The 19,149-nt window shown below is 40.9% G+C and overlaps 1 protein-coding gene across 4 annotated transcripts in view; it reads left to right on the top strand.

Annotated features, from left to right (window-relative positions):
* The window catches only part of LOC129867341 (dipeptidyl peptidase 9-like), a 35,609-nt gene extending 19,561 nt beyond the window's left edge, over positions 1–16,048 (top strand). For all 4 annotated transcript variants that reach the window (XM_055940682.1, XM_055940679.1, XM_055940680.1 and 1 more), the window contains 15 exons: positions 239–349; positions 1,109–1,237; positions 4,265–4,326; positions 4,499–4,599; positions 5,339–5,516; positions 7,668–7,827; positions 8,230–8,309; positions 8,502–8,654; positions 8,794–8,929; positions 12,989–13,134; positions 13,293–13,439; positions 13,778–13,930; positions 14,272–14,414; positions 14,758–14,869; positions 15,203–16,048. In XM_055940682.1, coding sequence (XP_055796657.1) covers positions 239–349; positions 1,109–1,237; positions 4,265–4,326; positions 4,499–4,599; positions 5,339–5,516; positions 7,668–7,827; positions 8,230–8,309; positions 8,502–8,654; positions 8,794–8,929; positions 12,989–13,134; positions 13,293–13,439; positions 13,778–13,930; positions 14,272–14,414; positions 14,758–14,869; positions 15,203–15,295 — 1,904 coding nt within the window. In that variant the 3' untranslated portion in view covers positions 15,296–16,048. The remainder of the gene's footprint in view (positions 1–238; positions 350–1,108; positions 1,238–4,264; positions 4,327–4,498; positions 4,600–5,338; positions 5,517–7,667; positions 7,828–8,229; positions 8,310–8,501; positions 8,655–8,793; positions 8,930–12,988; positions 13,135–13,292; positions 13,440–13,777; positions 13,931–14,271; positions 14,415–14,757; positions 14,870–15,202) is intronic.
* The last annotated feature ends 3,101 nt before the right edge of the window (positions 16,049–19,149 follow it).

Here is a 19,149-nt window from a genome sequence, read left to right as displayed (position 1 = left end):
TCAAACCATCATGGTCACCTAATAATCCCCAGTTTACAATTGGCTCATTCATCCCCCTCCTCTCCCCTGTAACTATTCCCCAGGTCGTTGCTGCAAATGAGAACGTGTTCTCAGTCAACTTACCTGGTAAAATAACGGTAAAATAAAATAAAAAAATAAAAAAGGGCATCATCTTTTAACGTAAAATGGAAAGCAGAGAGCGGTCTCCTGACAGTGCATCCTTCTCTACCTTTCTTAGGGCTGAATAATGTGAAGGAGGACCCCAAGTCTGCAGGCATTGCCACCTTTGTAATCCAGGAGGAGTTTGACCGCTTCACGGGCTACTGGTGGTCGCCAGCTGCTCCTGAAGGTTAGTCTTTTCTGGATGGTTTTTGTGATGCTTGTCCTTATGTTTCCTTTCCCTCTACCAGAGATGTAGCTTTTGACTGAACAGGGACTCCAGATTTCTCTATCTTATCAATAAAATGCATTTTGTTTTTCATTACTACTTTAAGTTTAATAATAATAATTTAAAAAAGGTTAGTTAAATCTTACTGGGTTGCTGAAGACAAATTCAACTAGGTTAGGCCATTCAAACACAAAGCACATTGTGGTGGGAAAAGTACCCAGTTGTCCTACTTGGGTCGAAGTAAAGATGCCTTAATGGAAATGACTCAAGTAAAAGTTAGTCACCCAGTAAAATACTACTTGAGTAAAAGTCTAAAAGTATTTGGTTTTAAATATACTTAAGTATCAAAAGTACAAAACATTTCAAATGTCTTATATTAAGCAAATAGCTAGGGGCACATTCCAAAACTCAGACATAATTTACAAACGAAGCATGTGTTTAGTGAGTCCGCCAGATCAGAAGCAGTATTGATGACCAGGGATGTTCTCTTGATAAGTGTGTGAATTAGACCATTTTCCTGGTTTGCTAAGCAGTCAAAATGTTATGAGTACTTTTGGGTGTCAGGGAAAATGTATGGAGTAAAAAGTACATAATTTTCTTTATGGATGTAGTGAAGTAAAAGTTGCAAAAATATAAATAGTGAAATACAGATACCCAAAAAAACTTTAGCACATACTTGCTTTTGAATAAAATGGCCAACTCAATAAGTTTCTCTTTCAGACCCAGATGGAGGGAAGACCCTCCAGTTACTGTATGAGGAGGTGGATGAGTCAGAGGTGGAGTTAATTCACGTTCCCTCCCCAGCCCTGGAGGAGCGCAAGGCTGATGTTTACAGATACCCCCGCACAGGTCCGCTCTCACCCTCATCCCCACCCCAAATGGCCTTTTTTAAGTATTAGTAGTACTGATTCATAACTTTTTATTAAACTGTATTGGCTACTATCTACATTTTCATGTGACTATTGTGGCTAGGCAGAGTTGGGTTTTATACTTCAATATACAGTACCAGTCAAAAGTTGTTCTTGATTTGTATTATTTCCTACATTGTACAATAATAGCAAAGACATCAAAACTATGAAATAACATATGGAGTCATGTAGTAAGCTAAAAAGTGACCAACCGTCTTGAAGGAGTTCCCATATATGCTGAGCTAGGGCTGGGTGATATGGCCAAAATATTATATCATGGTATTTTTGGGGGTTTTGAAAAGTAAAAGTTCTACATGATCCTAGGGTGGCAGCACATACATTCTAAGTGATTTCAATGAGTCTTTCTCCATTCTGATTGTTTTATACTGTTCAATTCAACTTCAACCAAAACAAATTTCAGCACTTTTATCATTTCTGCATTTCCTGCACTCAATTGCAGTGGTGGAAAAAGTACCCAATTGTCATACTTGAGTAAAAGTAAAGGTACCTTTATAGAAAATGACACAAGTAAAAGTGAGTTACCCAGTAAAATACTACTTGAGTAAAAGTATTTGGTTTTAAATATACTTAAGTATCAAAAGTAAATGTAATTGATAAAATGTGCTTAAGTATCAAGTAATAGTAGAAATCATTTCAAATTCCTTATATTAAGCAATCCAGATGGCACCATTTTCTTGTTTTTTAAATATTTACAGATAGCTAGGGGCACACCAACACTCAGACATAATTTACAAACAAAGCATTTGTGTTTAGTGAGTCCTCCAGATCAGAGGCAGTAGATGACCAGGGATGTTCTCTTGACAAGTGCGTGAATTGGACCATTTTCCTGTCCTGCTAAGCATTCAAAATGTAAAGAGTACTTTTAGATGTCAGGGAAAATGTATGGAGTAAAAAGTACAGTATTTTCTTTAGGAATGTAGTGAAGTAAAAGTTGTCAAAAATAGTAAAGTACAGATACCAAAAAAAACAATTTTAAGTAGTACTTGAAAGTATTTTTTCTTAGGTACTTTACACCACTGCTCAATTGAGAATTTCCACACTGCCACGTAGGGCTGCACGATATGGGCAAATAATCTAGGACTTATTTTTGACCAATTACGATTTGACTTGAGAAGTAGAGCAAAACGGTTGGAATCATGGAAATAGAATTTCTATTCTAATTCTATAGTTAGAATATAATAGTGTGCACTTTGAATAGTGTTTGAGGAGTTATTGTGACAGGGTAGGAACCTAAGTGTTTCCTAGGGGACCCTATAAGCTTTAAATACATTACATGTTTTCTCTTAGCTACTTCATGTAGCTAACATATTATTGCTTTGCATATCCCTCTCTGATTTGGAAGATACTGTTGCACAAACAACATGCTGATTTAGGTCTACACCATCACTGGTATTATCAGGCCGTATTAGCTAGCAACATTTGCTCTTACTCAGTACATCTCACTAGCTAGCTATTAGTATTAGTGGCTAACAATTAGCATCTCACAAGATTCAGGGCAACTTGCTAAGTAAAGACAAACTAGCTGTTTGCTGATGTAAGAAACACAAACTAATAGTGTCATTATATTAAGCTGCAAAGTTTAAACGGCATTGTTGTCATCAACATTGTTGTATGTGCTGCATTGACCATGCAGATTGAACGCAAGTGTGTCGTGTTTGAGGAACATCAAATGCGCTCCTTGAGTGGCAGGGGGCGTGGCTAGGTCTGTGTGGAAAGTGGCACGGAGAGAAAGAGTGGCGAGAGATGACTCAAGTAGCTAAGTAAACCATACAAATTGATATTACACATGGCGTATCACATTTAACAAACCAAATCACTGCTGAATGCTGTGGTAGCCATGTTGGTTAAGTGTGCCTTGAATTCTAAATAAATCATGACAGTGTCACCTGCAAAGTACCATCACACCTCCTCCTCCATGCTTCACGGTGGGAACCACACATGCAGAGATCATCCGTTCACCTACTCTGTGTCTCACAAAGACAAGGCGTTTGGAACGAAAATTCTCAAATTTGGACTCATTAGATGACAGATTTCCACCGGTCTAATGTCCATTACTCGTGTTTCTTGGCCCAAGCAAGTCTCTTCTTATTGGTGTCTTTTAGTAGTGGTTTCTCTGCAGCAATTTGATCACGAAGGCCTGATTCATGCAGTCTCCTCTGAACAGTTGATGTTGAGATGTCTCTGTTACTTGAACTCTGAAGCATTTATTTAGGCTGCAATTTCTGTGGCTGGTAACTCTAATGAACTTATCCGCTGCAGCAGACTCTGGGGTCTTCCATTCCTGTGTCGGTCCTCATGAGAGCCAGTTTCATCATAGCGCTTGATGGTTTTTGCGACTGCACTTGAAGACACTTTCAAAGTTATTGAAATGTTATGTATTGACTGACCTTCATGTCTTAAAGTAATGATGGACTGTCATTTCTCTTTGCTTATTTGAGCTGTTCTTGCCGTAATATGAACTTGGTCTTTTACAAAATAGGGATATCTTCTGTATACCACCCCTACCTTGTCACAACACAACTGATTGGCTCAAACGCATTAAGAAGGAAAGAAATTCCACAAATTAACTTTTAAATAGGCACACCTGTTAATTGAAATGCATTCCAGATGACTACCTTATGAAGCTGGATGAGAGAATGCCTTGACAGCTTTGCACACTCTTGGCAAAGGGTGGCTACTTTGAAGAATCTGAAATATAAAATATATTTGATTTGTTTAATACTTTTTTGGTTACTACATGATTCCATATGTGTTATCTCATAGTTGATGTCTTCACTATTCTTCTACAATGTAGTAAAGAGTAAAAATAAATCACAACCCTTGAATGAGTAGGTGTGTCTGGTACTGTACATTTGAGTATCTTGAGCTATTAGACAGGAGTGCCAGACAAGATGTGATATTTAAGACGTGTAACTTGTATTGCTCTCCTCTCCATTTTTCTTTTCAGGGAGTAAGAATCCTCAAATTACTTTCAAACTGGTAGAAATCAGAACCGACCACCTTGGCAGAGTAAGAACAGAGTTCTCATGGTTTTGAACTGTATTGGTCTGGTTTTGTATTCTGCATGTCTACTTGTATGTTGCCTTCTGTTCCCTTTTTGTGGTCTTTTATGTGTTCCGTATGTTTCTGTATGGCATTCAATGCCTATCTGCCTATTCTTATGAGTCCTTGTTATCATTAGATTGTAAGCACCCAGGACAAGGAGTTGGTCCTGCCTTTTACCACCCTGTTCCCTGGGGTCGAGTACATCGCCCGCGCCGGCTGGACAAAAGACGGCAAATAGTGAGTTCAAAACTGGAACAGACACAATTAAGCAAAGCTATTTATGCCGTGGAGCGGATTATATCTGCGATGTAAAGGTGTAATTGTTCCTATCATTGAGCAAAGTCCTTGTAAATATGAAAACTGCACCAAGCCTTGTGGTTTCATCTCAGATATTTTTTAATTTAGCCTTTATTTAACCAGGCGAGTCAGTTAAGACCAAATGTATATTTACAATGACAGCCCGATCGTGTTACGTTGGTCAAAACCACCTAAAGTTCTATTCCATCCCACACTCACCAGCAATCTGGACTACTTCTCACACCATTGTGCTACCAGCTGGGCTGAAATGGCAAGTTAACCACTCCTGGTGGGCGACAGTTGTCTTGAGGTCTCCGCTAGGCAAACGTCACCGCATCCAGAAACCAATAGCCAATCAATCTTAATGCGGGCTGGTTATGCGGGCTTATCTGTTGAACAGCACCCATCTCTTCTCTCCAGAGGGGTATATCACAGAGCATGACCAAAAAGTTAGCTAGAGCATGACCAAAAAGTTAGCCAGCTACATTTAACTTTGATTTGAAATTCAGATATACTGTAACAAATTATTTTTCATTTAATAAAAATAGTATATATACCCTTTCAATTTCAAGGCCGTCTTTCTCTACATCAACTAGGAAATATGGAATTCATTGAGGCTATTTAGCAACATTAGCCAGCTAATTATTTGACCCTGACAACCCACTACTCCTCTGTGCAGTGCATGGGCGGTACTGCTGGACAGGAGTCAACAGAGGCTCCAGTTGGTCCTGCTGCCCCCGGCCCTGTTCATCCCTGTAACCCAGGACCAGGCCCAACGGGAGGAGAGTGTGGAGGCTGTGCCAGAGGGGGTCCACCCCTTCATCATCTACGAGGAGATCACCGACATCTGGATCAACGTGAGTTAAAATAACTCTGGCTTCGGCTCTAAGGCCTAGATTTTGACTTGAGATCTAAGCATGGAACTCGAAATGTAATAGAAATCATCCTTACTGCTTGCAGTGCCTTTATTTGCACGAAGTTGTTGTTGCATGCCTTTGTTTGATATGGCTTTTACTTGTACTGTAGTTTTTATTGGTTAATATGTAGTCACATGAATGTTAACTAGCCCCGGGGTTCCGCTAGCGGAACTCCTCCCACATTCCACTGAAAAGGCAGAGCGCGAAATTCAAAAGATATTTTTTAGAAATATTTAACTTTCACACATTAACAAGTCCAATACAGCTAATGAAAGATACGCATCTTGTGAATCCAGCCAACATGTCCAATTAAAAAAAATGTTTTACAGGGAAAACACAATATATATTTATGTTAGCTCACCAACAAATAGAAAAAAGCACAGACATTTTTCACAGCACAGGTAGCATGCACAAAATCAACCAAACTAACCTAGAACAAACCAAAGAAACCAAGAAACAACTTCATCAGATGACAGTCTTATAACATGTTATACAATAAATCTATGTTTTGTTGGAAAAATGTGCATATTTCAGGTATAAATCATAGTTTACATTGTGGCTACAATCAGAAATTGCACCGAAAGCAGCTAGAATAATTACAGACACCAACGTGACATACCGAAATACTCATAAAACATTTCTGAAAAATACATGGTGTATAGCAAATGAAAGACAAAGATCTTGTGAATACAGACAATATTTCCGATTTTGTAAGTGTTTTACAGCGAAAACATAATATAGCATTATATTAGCTTACTACAATAGCCTACCACACTACCGCATTCATTCATCAAGGCACGTTAGCGATAGCAATAGGCACGTTAGCGTTAGCGAATAAACCAGCAAAAGATATTAAATTTCACTAACCTTCATAAACCTTCCTCAGATGACAGTCCTATAACATCAGGTTATACATACACTTAAGTTTTGTTCGAAAATGTGCATATTTAGAGCTGAAATCCGTGGTTATACAACGTAGCATAACGTGCTAACGTAGCATATTTTTCCCAGAATGTGCGGATATTTCTATTAGACTCTCACCTATTCTGACCAAATAGCTATTCATAAACATTACAAAAAAATACATGTTGTTTAGGAAACGATAGATCCATTAGTTCTTAATGCAATCGCAGTGTTAGAATTCTAAAAACATCTTCATTACGACATAAGACTAACCAAAACCTGAGCGCAAAGCTACTAGTACACAGTTCGACAGATATATGAAATAGCATCACAAAATGGTTCCTACTTTTGCTGATCTTCTATCAGAATGTTGTACCTTTGGTCCTTTGTCCAGAAGCGTCTTTGTTTGGATTCAGAACGTTCTTTTTCCCTCTTGAATTAGCAAGCACACTGGCCATGCGGCGCAAGCTCTCCAACGTAAACAAAGTCAAACAACGCAACACAACTAACGTCCCGAATAAATTTCAATAATCTAATGAAACTATATTGAAAAAACATACTTTAGGATGATATTGTAACATGTATCAAATCAAATCAAAGCCGGAGATCATATTCGCCCATAACGACTGGTTTCCAGTAGGCAATAACAGGTCCCAACACGCGCCTTGCAGAAAACAGAAAATGGGGGACACCTTGTTCCAAGAGGGCTTATTCAACGTCAGACAGAGATAATCAACTCATTTTTCTTCTCACTTCCTCTTGACATCCGGGTGAAGGTGTATGACGTGCACGTATAGCCATACGTATCATGCCCATTTATAGGCAGTCACTTGAACAGAACATAGATTTCAGACTTTCCACTTCCTGGTCACAAAGTGTGCTGCCAAATGAGTTCTGTTTTACCCACAGACAAAATTCTAACGGTTTTAGAAACTAGAGAGTGTTTTCTATCCAATAGTAATAATAATATGCATATTGTACGAGCAAGAATTGAGTACGAAGCCGTTTAAATTGGACACGTTTTTCCCCAAAAGTGAAAACAGCACCCCCTGTCCTCATCAGGTTAAGTTGAAATTCTCTTCCAATTATACATTTTGAAATGAAAAGATTTAGTCTTCACCTTTTGAAACCAGCAAATGCTCTTTCTTCTAGGGCTCATGTTATGTCAAGCCTTTTTCTTTGTTTCAGGTCCATGACATATTTTATCCTTTCATTCAAACAAACGACGATGAGATCACCTTCCTCTGGGCGAACGAGTCCAAAACTGGCTTCTGCCATTTGTACAAAGTCACCACGCTGTTACAACAGGGCTGCTACCAGTGGACCAGAGACTACATGCAGACAGAGGGTAGCAGAATACACTGTTTATACTCTGTTTGATTTATGGATTAATGGTAAAGATGTGAATAGAGGTGCACCTTCCCAAATCTATTTCTGATAATGTATTGGGAGGTCAACTCCATAGGAGGCTGCTGAGGGGAGGACGGCTGATAATAATGTCTGGAATGGAATGGGTATCAAATGCATGGAAACCACGATGTCATTAGGTGAATGCACCAATTTGTAAGTCGCTCTGGATAAGAGCGTCTGCTAAATGACTTAAATGTAATGTAAATGTAAATGTGTTTGGTTTGTTTGATACCATTCCATTTATTCCGTTCCAGCCATTACTATGAGCACATCCTCTGCAGTTAAGGTGCCTCCAGCCACCTGTGGTCAACTCATTTAGTCTACTGGTTGTTCCTTTCAGAGGACTTTAAGTGCCCGATTAAGGAAGAGGTGACATTAACCAGTGGGGAGTGGGAGGTGTTGGCCAGACATGGCTCCAAGGTAAGCCCTAGACACACACCTCTTATCTAAAATGAACACCTAAAGGGTTTTAACATTTTAAGGTGGGGAGCATGGAAATCACCCCATTTTCTTTTGTGCCACAGCCCTTTGTCACCGCTCATCAGCTATCACAGTAGAAAGGTGATGTGCATAAGGTAAACATCCCAGTCATTGTCTCCCCTCCCAACTCAGATCTGGGTGAATGAGGCTACCCAGCTGGTGTACTTCCAAGGCACGCGGGACACACCCCTGGAGCATCACCTATACACTGTGAGCTACGACTCCCCGGGGGACATGGTCAGGCTGACCAAGCCAGGTTTCTCCCACAGCTGCTCCGTAAGCCAGGTAGGTACATTACCTTAGCGACAAGCTCTGGCATGTTCTTTTTTCCTTGAAATTAAGCTTGGGGGTTTTTGCGTTTTTAGCTTTTTGAAGATTTAGTTAACCTCACCTGTTCTTGTGTTTCTGCTCTCTCTTTCTGTAGAATTTTGACATGTTTGTCAGCCATTACAGTAATGTCAGCACACCTCCCTGCGTCCACATCTATAAGCTGATGGGCCCAGAGAGTGACCCACTGCACAAAGAGCCTGAGTTCTGGGCTAGCATGATGGAGGCCACAGGTGAGTAAGAAAGGGGGGTCAGTTAGGGTTGGGAATTGCCAGGGACCTCACGGTACGATATTATAACGATACTTGGGTGCCAATACGATATGTATTGCGATTCTCACGATTCTATATGTATTGCGATTCAATGCTGCAATTTTATTGCGATTTTTGTGCTGCAAACATATTGATCACGATATGTCTGCTGCAGAGAGACGAGAGAGCATGAGAAAATTAGTTTGATCAGTTATGGAAATAAAAGTGCTGAAAATATGTTGGCTCACTATTTAAAAAGATGGAGAACAAGCTATAAGATGAAAAATACCGGCGTATGTGTATACAAACATACATGCATACATACATACATACATACATACGCCACACAGTCTACCAGTACAAAGTGTGGACACACCTACTCATTCCAGGCTTTTTCTTTATGTTTTACTATTTTCTACATTGTAGAATAATAGTGAAGACATCAACTATGAAATAATACATATGGAATCATGTAGTAACCAAAAAGGTGCAAAACAAATCTAAATATATTTTACATTTTGAGATTCTTCCAAGTAACCAACCTTTGCCTTGATGACAGCTTCACACACTCTTGGCTTTCTCTCAACCAGCTTTGAGGTAGTCACCTGGAATCCATTTCAATTAACAGGTGTGCCTTAAGTTGATTTGTTTGAGCCAATCAGTAGTGTTGTGACAAGGTAGTGATGGTAAACAGAAGATAGCCCTATTTGGTAATAGACAAAGTCCATATTATGGCAAGAACAGCTCAAATAATCAAAGAGAAACGACAGTCCTTCATTACTCTAAGACGTGAAGGTCAGTCAATCTGGAAAATTTCAAGCACTTTGACTGCACTTGAAGAAACGTTCACAAAAACCAACAAGCGCTATGTTGAAACTGTATCTCATGAGGACTGACACAGGAAAGGAAGACCCAGAGTTACGTCTGCTGCAGAGGATACGTTCATTTGAGTTACCAGCCTCAGTAACTGCAGCCCAAATAAATGCTTCAGAGTTAAAGTAGCAGACGCATCTGATTCATCAACTGTTCAGAGGAGACTGCGTGAATCAGGCCTAAATGGTTGAATTGCTGCAAAGAAACCACTACTAAAGGACACCAATAATACGAAGTGACTTGCTTGGGCCAAGAAACACGAGCAATGGACATTAGACCGGTGGAAATATGTCCTTTGGTCTGGATAGTCCAAATTTTTGATTTTTGATTCCAACCACTGTGTCTTTGTGAGACGCAGAGTAGGTGAACGGATGATTTCTGCATGTGTAGTTCCCACCGTGAAGCATGGAGGAGGACACAGTGGCCTCCATTCTTAAGTGGAAGAAGTTTGGAACCACAAAGACTCTTCCTAGTGCTGAACGCCCCGCCCAAACTGAGCAATTGGGGGAGAAGAGTCTTGGTCAGGGAGGTGACCAAGAGCCCGATGGTCATGCTGACAGAGCTCCAGTGTTCCTCTGTGGAGATGGTTGTCCTTCTGGAAGATTATCTCATCTCTGCAGCACCCTACCAATCAGGCCTTTATGGTAGAGTGGCCAGACTGAAGCCAGTCCTCAGTAAAAGGCACATGACAGCCCGCTTGGAGTTTGCCAAAGGCACCTCAATACCCTCAGACCATGAGAAACAAGATTCTCTGGTCTGATGAAACCAAGATTGAACTCTTTGGCCTGAATGCCAAGCGTCACGTCTGGAGGAAACCTGGCACCATCCCTACGGTGAAGCATGGTGGTTGCTAGGTCTGTGGCGGTCACAAAATTTAGTCAACCGGTGATTGTCAAGCAAATAAGCATGGTGGTGGCAGCATCATGCTGTGGGAATGTTCGTCAGCAGCAGGGACTGGGAGACTAGTCAGATTGAGGAAAAGATGAGCGGAGCAAATACAGACATCCTTGATGAAAACCTGCTCCACAGTGCTCAGGACCTCAGACTGGGGCGAAGGTTTACCTTCCAACAGGACAATGACCCTAAGCACACAGCCAAGACAACACAGAAGTTTCTTCAGTGACAAGTCTCTGAATATTCTTGAGTGGCCTAGCCAGAGCCTGGACTTGAACCCGATTTAACATCTCTGGAGAGACCTGAAAATAGCTGTGCAGCAATGCTCCCCATCCAACCAGACAGAGATGGAGAGGATCTGCAGAGAAGAATGGGAGAAACTCCCCAAATACAGGTGGGCCAAGCTTGTAGCGTCATACCCAAGAAGACTCGATGCTGTAATCGCTGCCAATAGTGCTTCAACAAAGCACTTAGTAAAGGGTCTGAATACTTATGTAAATGTGATGTTTCCATTTATTTATTTGTATATATTTTTTGAATACATTTGCAAAAATGTCTATAAAACTGTTTTTGCTTTGTCATTATAGGGTATTGTGTGCAGATTGATGAGGGGGGGAAGACATTTGAATCCATTTTAGAATAACGCTAACCTTTTAGGGCTAGGCCTCCAGCTAGCGGGACAACTTCCAGTGAAACTGGTGGGAGCAATTAAAATAAATAATCATAAAAATTATGGATATTAAGCATTTAGGTACATAAGAGTCATATCGGTTGAAAGCTTAAATTCTTGTTAATCTAACTGCACTGTCTGATTTACAGTAGCTATTACAGCGAAACATGCCATGCGATTGTTTGAGGGCGGCGCCCCACTTAAAAATATTTTCTCACCGCCACAGGTTTCATAAATTCGCAAATAGCGATTTAAATATTCACTTACTTTTTGAAAATCTTCGTCTGATTTGTCATCCAAAGGGTCCCATCAATAACATGTAGTGTAGTGTCGTTTTGTTAGATAAAATCCTTCTTTATATCCCAAAAAGTCAGTTAAGTGGGCGCCATCGATTTGAGTAGTCCACCCATTCAACTTGCAGAGAAAGGAATCCGAAAATCTACCCCTAAACTTTGTTTCAACAAGTCAAAATAAGTTTCTATTTACTCCTCATACCCTAAAATGTAATCAAACTTTAATATTTCTTATGGAAAGAAGTATGTTCAATAGGAAGCAAATTTTAGCAGGTGCGTAATGTCTTCATGGCGTGCGCAAACATGAATTTCCAAGACTGTCCTTCTACTAAAACTGTTATTTCTTATTTGTTTTTGAAGTTACCATCCTGAAAACTTGAACATAGACTGCTGACACCCTGTGGAAGCTAATTTTCAGTGTGACCTTATACTTGCCATTGTAAGAGGATGGTCTCTCTCAAAAATATTCTGGTTGGTTTTTCTTTGGATTTTCTCCTACCATATCTATTGTGTTATATTCTCCTACGTTATTTTAACACTTTGAAGTTTGTAGAAATGTTTTCTTTCCAATGGTACCAATTATATGCATATCCTGGCTTCAGGGCCTGAGCAACAGGCAGTTTACTTTGGGCATGTCATTCAGGCGGAAATTGAGAGAAAAGGGGCCAAGAAGACTCAATGCTGTAATCGCTGCCAAAGGTGCTTCAACAAAGTACTTAGTAAAGGGTCTGAATTCTTATGTAAATGTGGTATTTCCGGGGTTTTAATTTATTTTTTATTTTTATACATTTGCAAAAATGTCTAAACCTGTTTTTGCTTTGTTTTGTCATTATGGAGTATTGTGTGTAGATTGAGGGGGGGAAACTATTTAATCCATTTTAGAATATGGCTAAATTAACAATGTGGGAAAAGTCAAGGGGTCTGAATATTTTCTGTGTGTGTGAAAGTATCGATTTTATAATATCGTCCAGAATAATATTGTAATATGTAAGTATCCCCCCATCACTGCATTGAAATCTTCTGTTGGCTTTTCACCTGACAAAAAAAAACATGACTATCAATGAACTGTGTTACCATAAGCACTCTGTCGCCATCACACTTAACTCACATGTTGAGACTACAGAAGGGCCCTGCAAATTCAATGTTGCTTATTTATAGTTGAATGAGTCACTTTCCCAAGGGCAGTCGCATCAATAGAATCTGCCCTTGCAATAATAACTCCCCCAATGGAATGAACATCTATAGTATCTACAGTTGACCTCGATAGTGATATGCATTTGACTTCATATTGGTGTTAATGTTATGTCTCAGGGCGCCCAGGAGATTACATCCCACCAGAGATCTTTACTTTCCCAGGGAATTCAGGGTTCCACCTCTACGGCATGTTGTACAAACCACACAACTTGGTTCCTGGCAGGAAGCACCCTACAATCCTCTTTGTGTATGGAGGCCCCCAGGTTTGTTCAATACATTTTTTTAAATTCTGTAATATAGTCTTGTTTGTGACCGTTTGGATTTCAAGGCTAGTTATATAAAAAAAAATATATATATAATGTTAAAGGTTTTATCTCAAATGTTTTTAATGTTGAGGGGGGGGGGGGGTTGTGTGCTGCAGGTGCAGTTAGTAAATAACACATACAAAGGAGTGAAGTACCTGAGGCTGAATACGCTAGCGTCACTAGGCTACGCCGTCGTGGTCATTGACGGGAGAGGCTCCTGTCAGAGAGGCCTCAAGTTCGAGGGGGCTCTGAAAAACAAAATGGTAAACAGTAACTACTCTACTAACCATACACAAGTGTTGTAGGTGTCAGTCTTTCACCTTGGTTCTTTATCAGCAGCGTTTCATTTTTTTGCAGTGCGCCACTGCTAAATTAATTTAGGGGAAACACTGAGGTATTGAAAAAATTAGATTTTTGCATTGCCAGTTTGTGATCGATCTGTATTACCAGAGTTGTGTTCAGTAAGGCACAATGTAGCAAAAACGGCATTCTTATTGGACCAGCCCAGATAGTACATCCCCATTTCACTATGTTTAAAAAGTGTTCTCCTGTTTGCCTTCATGCCAGTCGTGACATTCCTTTCCCTGTCTGCTGTTCTCAGGGCCAGGTGGAGATCGAGGACCAGGTGGAGGGGCTGCAGTACTTGGCTGAAAAGTACACTTTTGTGGACCTGAGTCGCGTGGCCATCCACGGCTGGTCTTACGGCGGCTTCCTCTCACTCATGGGCCTTGTCCACAGGCCCAATGTCTTCAAGGTGAGAGGAAAGTTTGAAGTCTCCGCTGAAGAATTTTAGGGGATTATTCTTTTGGACTATGTCACAACTTCACCTCACATGCATTCTGTGTAAGAAATGAAATGTGACGGCAGGCTGTGTACTTCTATGGCTTTGAACCATGAAGGGGTAGTAATGTGGCCCAGCCTTGGTTTAAGTCAACAAGCTCAACATATTGACTCTAAAACTGAATTTAACGCTCCAAAGTCTTGACTAGTTGTACTGTACATATGGTTACTGTTCACTCTGAATCAGTTAAAATGAAGTCATTTTAGCATTAATTTAAAAGCCTGGTTGATTTGAGCTGTCCTTGTATGGTCCAGGTGGCAATAGCGGGTGCACCTGTGACGGTGTGGATGGCCTATGACACCGGTTACACGGAGCGCTACATGGACCTACCTGAGAACAACCAGCAGGGATACGAAGCCGGCTCTGTTGCCTTGCACGTCGACAAGCTGCCCAGCGAGTGAGTCATCACCATTCATTACCGTTTACTGTCAACCTCAGGGTGCTTCACAGGCAATAAGTAAAGGCAGCAGTAAAGAGACTCCAAAGTGCAGCTGTCCTGTAATACTGTTCATCACTTGTTTTTTATATGGTCCTGATGGGACAGACTTGCATGTCTCAATTAGCCTGATCCCAGATCTTTTTGTACTGTATAGGCAACTCTTATGACAATGACCATAGGAGTTGGCTATACATAACGAACAGATCTGGGACCAGGATAAGTTCTGATGCGAGGGCAAGTTAAAAATTTGTTTTTTAAACTTTTCTAGAGATAATCTTTTATATTTTGTTTTCCTACCCAGGCCTAACCGGTTACTTATATTACATGGATTCCTTGACGAGAATGTGCACTTTTTCCACACCAACTTCCTGGTGTCTCAACTGATCCGTGCGGGGAAGCCGTATCAGCTACAGGTAGGAGGGCAGTGGGTTTAGTTGTGTACATGTACCCCATCTTACACAGACCTACAACACAGTGTTCATTCAACTTCATTGTATAAAATGGCGAGCGATGATGAGAGAATTGAATATGTGCAGTGGAACCTTTTCCCAGGCTTTAGCTGATATGTTGCTGAAAACAAACGCATTCGCTACAAAGAAGAAAAGTGTGGGACTCATTTATTTTTCAAGGCCTCTTTTCAGAGCACATTAAAATAAACATTTTATAAATGAGGAAGACGGGTGCTTCCTTTCTGGGGAAAGAAAGCTCTCTTTCCTCCATTTGTTCCTTTGTCTCCATCTCTTCAGATCTACCCCAACGAGAGACACAGCATCCGCTGCCCAGAGTCTGGAGAGCACTATGAGATTATGCTGCTGCACTTCCTCCAGCAGTACCTCTGAGGGCTGCAGTTGAATGAACAGAGCCCCTGCCCCACTCCCCCATTGCCCAATGTTACCATGCCCCTTCACATATACCACAGGAGGCTGGTGAGTGGCAGACTGGTCATAATAGCTGGAATGGAGTGAATGGAATGGTATCAAACATGATGTATTTGAAACCATTCCATTTATTCCGTTCCATCCATTACTATGAGCTGGTCCTCCCCAATTAAGGTGCCACCTGTGATAAACACACTGTGTGCCCCATCATCTGCTATTTGCATCCGATCCCTCACACCACTCTTAAAAAACAAGATTTTTTATAACAGCCTGGAGAAGCCCTCCCATGCTACCAACCCCTTTCCACGCTGAGAGCAGAGGGTTGTCACCTGTCAGTTTTTAACTGGACAATGACTGGAGAGAAGTAGAAAATATAGAACAAATATTGAGCATTTTGAGAAAAAGAGCTCGTTAGCATCTTGGAGTGATTTTCTGTTTTTATTTGGGATTTTTGTGCCACACCCTGTTAGCAAGGAGGACCAGTATGAAAATATATGGACTACTTTTAGTCGCTCTGGATAAGAGCGTCTGCAAATGACTAAAATGTAAATGCTTTGTTTGTTCATACTTTGGACTGTGCTGTTGTAAGTCATGGTGGATTACAGTGTTGTGTGGTGAGCCAAATGGCGTGGCCGCTGAGGACGGAATTTACACACTACCTGCAACTGGTATTTTAAGTGTGTATTAAAATAAAAAGGAATTCTTATTTTATAACGAGTGTCTAAATGTAGTAAGTCACTATCTCCAATGCCATTTCACTGTAGTGATCAAGTCTTTGCTCAGCTTGTCGCCTCAGAAGACGCAGGCTTCTTTAGCTTTTGAAAACTTTCACTGACTTTCATCTCAATCGCAATGTTAAATGTATCAATAGGGTCACATGTACAGTGCATTCGGAAAGTATTCAGACCTTCACATTTTTAACATTACAGCCTTATTCTAAAATGGATTATTATTTTTTTCCCCCTCATCAGTCGACACACAATACCCCATAATGACAAAGGGAAAATTGTTTTTTAGACATTTTTGATAATTTATTCAAAATAAACAGTTACCTTATTTACATTAGTATTCAGACCCTTTGCTATGAGACTCCAAATTGAGTTCAGGTGCATCATGTTTCCGTTGATCATCCTTGAGATGTTTCTACAACTTGATTGGAGTCCACCTGTGGTAAATTCAATTGATTGGACATGATTTGGAAAGGCACACACCTGTCTATATAAGGTCCCACAGTTGACAGTGCATGTCAGAGCAAAAGCCAAGCCATGATGTCGAAGGAATTGTCCGTAGAGCTCCAAGACAGGATTGTGTCAAGGCACAGATCTGTGGAATGGTACGAAAACATTTCTGTAGCATTGAAAGTCCCCAAGAACACAGTGGCCTCCATCGTTTTTAAATGGAAGAAGTTTGGAACCACCAAGACTCTTCCTAGAGCTGGCCACCCGGCCAAACTGAGCAATCGGAGGAGAAGGGCCTTGGTCAGGTAGCTGACCAAGACCCAATGGTCACTGACAGAGCTCCAGAGTGCCTCTGTGGAGATGGTAGAACCTTCCAGAAGGACAACCGTCTCTGCAGCACTCCAACAATTAGACCTTAATGGTAGAGTGGCCAGACAGAAGCCAGTCCTCAGTAAAAGGCACATGACAGCCCGCTTGGAGTTTGCCAAAAGGCACCTAAAGGACTCTCAAACCATGAGAAACAAGATTCTCTGGTCTGATGAAACCAAGATTGAACTCTTTGGCCTGAAAGCCAAGGGTCACATCTGGAGGAAACCTGGCACCATCCCTACGGTGCAGCATGGTGGTGGCAGCATCATGCTGTGGGGATGTTTTTCAGCAGCAGGGACTGGGAGACTAGTCGGGATCGAGGGAAATATGAATGGAGAGATCCTTTATGAAAACCTGCTCCAGAGCGCTCAGGAAATCAGACTGGTGCGAATGTTCACCTTCCAACAGGAGAATGACCCTAGGCACACAGCCAAGACAGCGCAGGAGTGGCTTCGGGACAAGTCTCTGAGTGGCCCGGACTTAACCCGATCAAACATCTCTGGAGAGACCTGAAAATAGCTGTGAAGCAACACACCTAATCATTCAAGGGTTTTTCTTTATTTTTTACTATTTTCTGCATTGGAGAATATTAGTGAAGACATCAAAACTATGAAATAACACATGGAATCATGTAGTAACCTAAAGTGTTAAACAAATCAAAATATATTGATATTCTTCAAAGGAGCCACCCTTTGCCTTGATGACAGCTTTGGACACACTTGGTATTCACTCAACCAGCTTCATGAGGTAGTCCCCTGGAATGCTTTTCCAACAGTCTTGAAGGGGTTCACACATATGCAGAGCACTTGTTGGCTGCTTTTCCTTCACTCTGCAGTCCAACTCATCCCAAACCATCTCAATTGGATTGAGGTCGGGTGATTGTGGAGGCCAGGTCATATGATGCAGCACTCCATCCCTCTCCTTGGTCAAATAGCCCTTACACAGCCTGGAGGTGTATTAGGTCAGTGTCCTGTTGAAAAACAAATGATTGTCCCACTAAGCGCAAACCAGATAGGATAGCGTATCACAGCAGAATTCTGTGGTTGCCATGCTGGTTAAGTGTGCCTTGGATTCAAAATAAATCAGTGTCACCAGCAAAACACCATCGCACCTCATCCTCCATGCTTCACGGTGGGACACATGCAGAGATCATCCGTTCACCTACTCTGTGTGTCTCTAAGACACGGCAGTTGGAATCAAATCTCAAATTTGGACTCATCAGATCAAAGGACAGATTTCCACCGGTCTAATGTTCATTGCTCGTGTTTTTTGGCCCTATCAAGTCACTTCTTCTTATTGGTGTCCTTTAGTAGTGGCTTATTTGGAGAAATTTGACAATGAAGCAGTCTCCTCTGAATAGTTGATGTTGAGATGTGTCTGTTACTTGAACTCTGTGAAGCATTTATTTGGGCTGCAATATCTGAGGCTGGTAACTCTAATGAACTTATCCTCTGCAGCAGAGGTAACTCTGGGTCTTCCTTCCCTGTGGCAGTCCTCATGAGAGACCGTTTCATCATAGCGCTTGATGGTTTTTGCAACTGCACTTGAAGAAACTTTCAAAGTTCTTGAAATTTTCCCTATAGACTGACCATGTCTTAAAGTAATGGTCTGTCCTTTCTCTTTGCTTATTTCAGCTGTTCTTGCCATAATATGAATTTGGTCTTTTACCAAATAGGGCTATCTTCTGTATACCACCCCTACCTTGCCACAAAATAAATTTTCTCAAATGCATTAAGAAGGAAATAAATCCCACAAATTAACTTTTTACAAGGCACTCCTGTTAATACAGGATCGGTGTGTGTGTGTGTGTCCCTGAGGGTCTGTTGAGCTAACATAGGCTTATGCGATTAGCAAGAGGTTGTAAGTAACAAGAGAATTTCCCAGGACATAGACATATCTGATATGGGCAGAAAGCTTTGTTAAAATTCTTGTTAATCTAACTGCACTGTCCAATTTAGAGTAGCTATTTCAGTGAAAGAATACCATGCTATTGTTTGAGGAGAGTGCACAGTTATGAACTTGAAAATGTATCAACAAACCAGTTAGGCACATTTGGGCAGTCTTGATACATCATTTTGAACAGAAATACAATGGTTCATTGGATCACTCTAAAATTTTGCACATACACTGCTGCCATCTAGTGGCCAAAATCGTGCCTAACCTGGACTAATGCATAGCTTTTCTCTTGCATTTCAAAAGATGACACACGCATGTTCTTTTCTTTGTATTATCTTTTACCAGATCTAATGTTATATTCTCTTACATCAA

This window comes from Salvelinus fontinalis, chromosome 12 (genome assembly GCF_029448725.1).
Source record: "Salvelinus fontinalis isolate EN_2023a chromosome 12, ASM2944872v1, whole genome shotgun sequence".
NCBI classification, from domain to species: Eukaryota; Metazoa; Chordata; class Actinopteri; order Salmoniformes; family Salmonidae; genus Salvelinus; species Salvelinus fontinalis.
The sequence above is the reverse complement of the archived record's forward strand: the minus strand, read 5'-3'. Positions and strand labels throughout refer to the sequence as shown.